The sequence below is a fragment of the Copadichromis virginalis genome, linkage group LG3, assembly GCF_057382275.1.
Source record: "Copadichromis virginalis isolate Kocher_CV1m ecotype Utaka linkage group LG3, C_Virginalis_male_GT1.1, whole genome shotgun sequence".
In the NCBI taxonomy this organism is placed as follows: Eukaryota; Metazoa; Chordata; class Actinopteri; order Cichliformes; family Cichlidae; genus Copadichromis; species Copadichromis virginalis.
In genome coordinates, this window is record NC_140620.1 from 62,715,519 (window position 1) to 62,718,321 (window position 2,803).

General features: G+C 45.0%; 1 protein-coding gene across 1 annotated transcript; it reads left to right on the plus strand.

The window, feature by feature from the left end:
* Positions 1-639: 639 nt before the first annotated feature.
* Positions 640-2,803, plus strand: LOC146716525 (NLR family CARD domain-containing protein 3-like). The gene is made up of 2 exons (XM_085452577.1): positions 640-863; positions 1,005-2,803. Exons 1-2 carry the CDS (start codon positions 656-658, stop codon positions 2,801-2,803), a joined length of 2,007 nt encoding a protein of 668 aa, XP_085308703.1. The 5' UTR covers positions 640-655.

The window sequence follows — 2,803 nt, forward strand, 5'->3', positions numbered from 1 at the left end:
TGTTAATTCTCAGTGGGATCAGCAGGACTAGCAAAGCTTCACCATGTCAGTCATCTGATTGACTGAACCCATCCAAACATCACTTCATGGACCTTTAGCTTGTGTCTGTGTGTGGACAGACATAAAATGAGCTAATTATACATTACTCCTCCACAGAGTGGACCAGCAGAGAGCAGAGGTTTCCACTGGTCAGTCTGCACAGCAACATCAAACACACCTGGACTCTGTGGTTATGGTTTGTAGTACTACGTTTACATTTGTTCTTTTCAGTCACCTCTATGCTGCACTTTGTGGACCAGAGGATTGTCAGTGTGTCCAACATAAGTCAGAGTTTGGGCTCCATGATTTCAGTCAGATTGGGGTGACTGTAGCTCAGGAGGGGAGCAGGTCAGCTACTAGTCAGAAGGTTTGTGAATCAAACCCTGGCTGGCAAATGTACTGGGTAACGTACTAAACCCAAGCTGCCCTCTGATGCATCCATCAGAGTGTGAAAGAAAGTATTTAAGCATAGAACAATGTGCTTGGTTGAATGAGGCATGTTGTATAAATGCTTTGTGTGCACAGAGTATCAAAGAGAGCTATATAAGAACCAGTCCATTTACCACTGGGTAATTCATATAGTTTTCTTTTCCAGCGGCTGGAGGACAACATCACCATGTTTGTGAAGAACGAGCTGAAGAAGATCCAGAAGCTTCTGAGTCCAGATCACCCAGAAACTTTAAAGAGCCAGATGGAGGATGAGGAGATGTTTGAAGGTGAGGATGAAGATGAAAGAAAGAGCTGCAGAGAAGCATTTCTGAAGATCACACTCCACTTCTTGAGGAGACTTAAGCAGCATGAGATGGCTGACCATCTGCAGAGCAGTAAGAGAATTTCTCTAAAGACTGAATATTGATCTTTCCTAATAGCTCAAGAAATGGACCAATAGACATTCATCCTTTCAGGGTACTGAAAGGCTATGATATTTATTATATAATATTTGTTTCTGAATTTCTTACCTTCAGAAATATTTGCTCCACTCTGTAAACGAGAACTTAAAGCCCAACTGAAGAAGAAGTTCCAGTGTGTGTTTGAGGGCATCGCTAAAGCAGGAAGCCCAACCCTCCTGAATCAGATCTACACAGAGCTCTACATCACAGAGGGAGGGACTGCAGAGGTCAATGAGGAACATGAGGTCAGACAGATTGAAACAGCATCCAGGAAACCAGACAGACCAGAAACAACAATCAGACAAGAAGACATCTTTAAAGCCTCACCTGGAAGAGACGAACCAATCAGAACAGTGCTGACAAAGGGAGTGGCTGGCATTGGGAAAACAGTCTTAACACAGAAATACAGCCTGGACTGGGCTGAAGACAAAGCCAACCAGGACATCCAGTTCATATTTCCATTCACTTTCAGAGAGCTGAATGTGCTGAAAGAGGAAAAGTTCAGCTTGGTGGAACTTGTTCATCACTTCTTTAATCAAACTAACGAATCAGGAATCTGCAGGCTTGAAGACTTCCAGGTTGTGTTCATACTTGATGGTCTGGATGAGTGTCGACTTAATTTGGACTTCAACAAAACTAAAATCCTGACTGAAACAAGAAAGTCCACCTCATTGGATGAGCTGCTGACAAACCTCATCAGAGGGAACCTGCTCCCTTCTGCTCGCCTTTGGATAACAACACGACCTGCAGCAGCCAATCAGATCCCTCCTCAGTGTGTCGACATGGTGACAGAGGTCAGAGGGTTCACTGACCCACAGAAGGAGGAGTACTTCAGGAAGAGATTCAGAGATAAGAAGCAGGCCAGCAGGATCATCTCCCACATCAAGAAAGCTCGAAGCCTCCACATCATGTGTCACATCCCAGTCTTCTGCTGGATCACTGCTACAGTTCTGGAGGATGTGCTGGAAACCAGAGAGGGAGGAGAGCTGCCCAAGACCCTGACTGAGATGTACATCCACTTCCTGGTGGTTCAGGCCAAAGTCAAGAGGATCAAATATGATGGAGGAGCTGAGACAGATCCACACTGGAGTCCAGAGAGCAGGAAGATGATTGAGTCACTGGGAAAACTGGCTTTTGATCAGCTGCAGAAAGGAAACCTGATCTTCTATGAACCAGACCTGACAGAGTGTGGCATCGATATCAGAGCAGCCTCAGTGTACTCAGGAGTGTTCACACAGATCTTTAAAGAGGAGAAACAACTGTACCAGGACAAGGTGTTCTGCTTTGTTCATCTCAGTGTTCAGGAGTTTCTGGCTGCTCTTCATGTCCACCTGACCTTCATCAACTCTGGACTCAATCTGCTGGAAGAGCAACAAACAACGTCCATGTGGTCTAAATTATTTGATAAACCAAAACTCCAATCTCTCCACCAGAGTGCTGTGAACAAGGCCTTACAGAGTCCAAATGGACACCTGGACTTGTTCCTTCGTTTTCTCTTGGGTCTGAAGACTAATCAAACTCGTTTGCAAGGCCTCATGACACAAACAGGAAGTAGCTCAAAGAGCAATCAAGAAGCAGTTCAGTACATCAAAGAGAAGCTCAGTGAGAATCTGTCTGCAGAGAAAAGCATCAATCTGTTTCACTGTCTGAATGAACTGAATGATCGTTCTCTACTGGAGGAGATCCAACAGTCCCTGAGTTCAGGACGTCTCTCCACAGATAAACTGTCTCCTGCTCAGTGGTCAGCTCTGGTCTTCATCTTACTGTCATCAGAAAAAGATCTGGATGTGTTTGACCTGCAGAAATACTTTGCTTCAGAGGAGGCTCTTCTGAGGCTGCTGCCAGTGGTCAAAGTCTCTAAAAAAGCTCTGTAA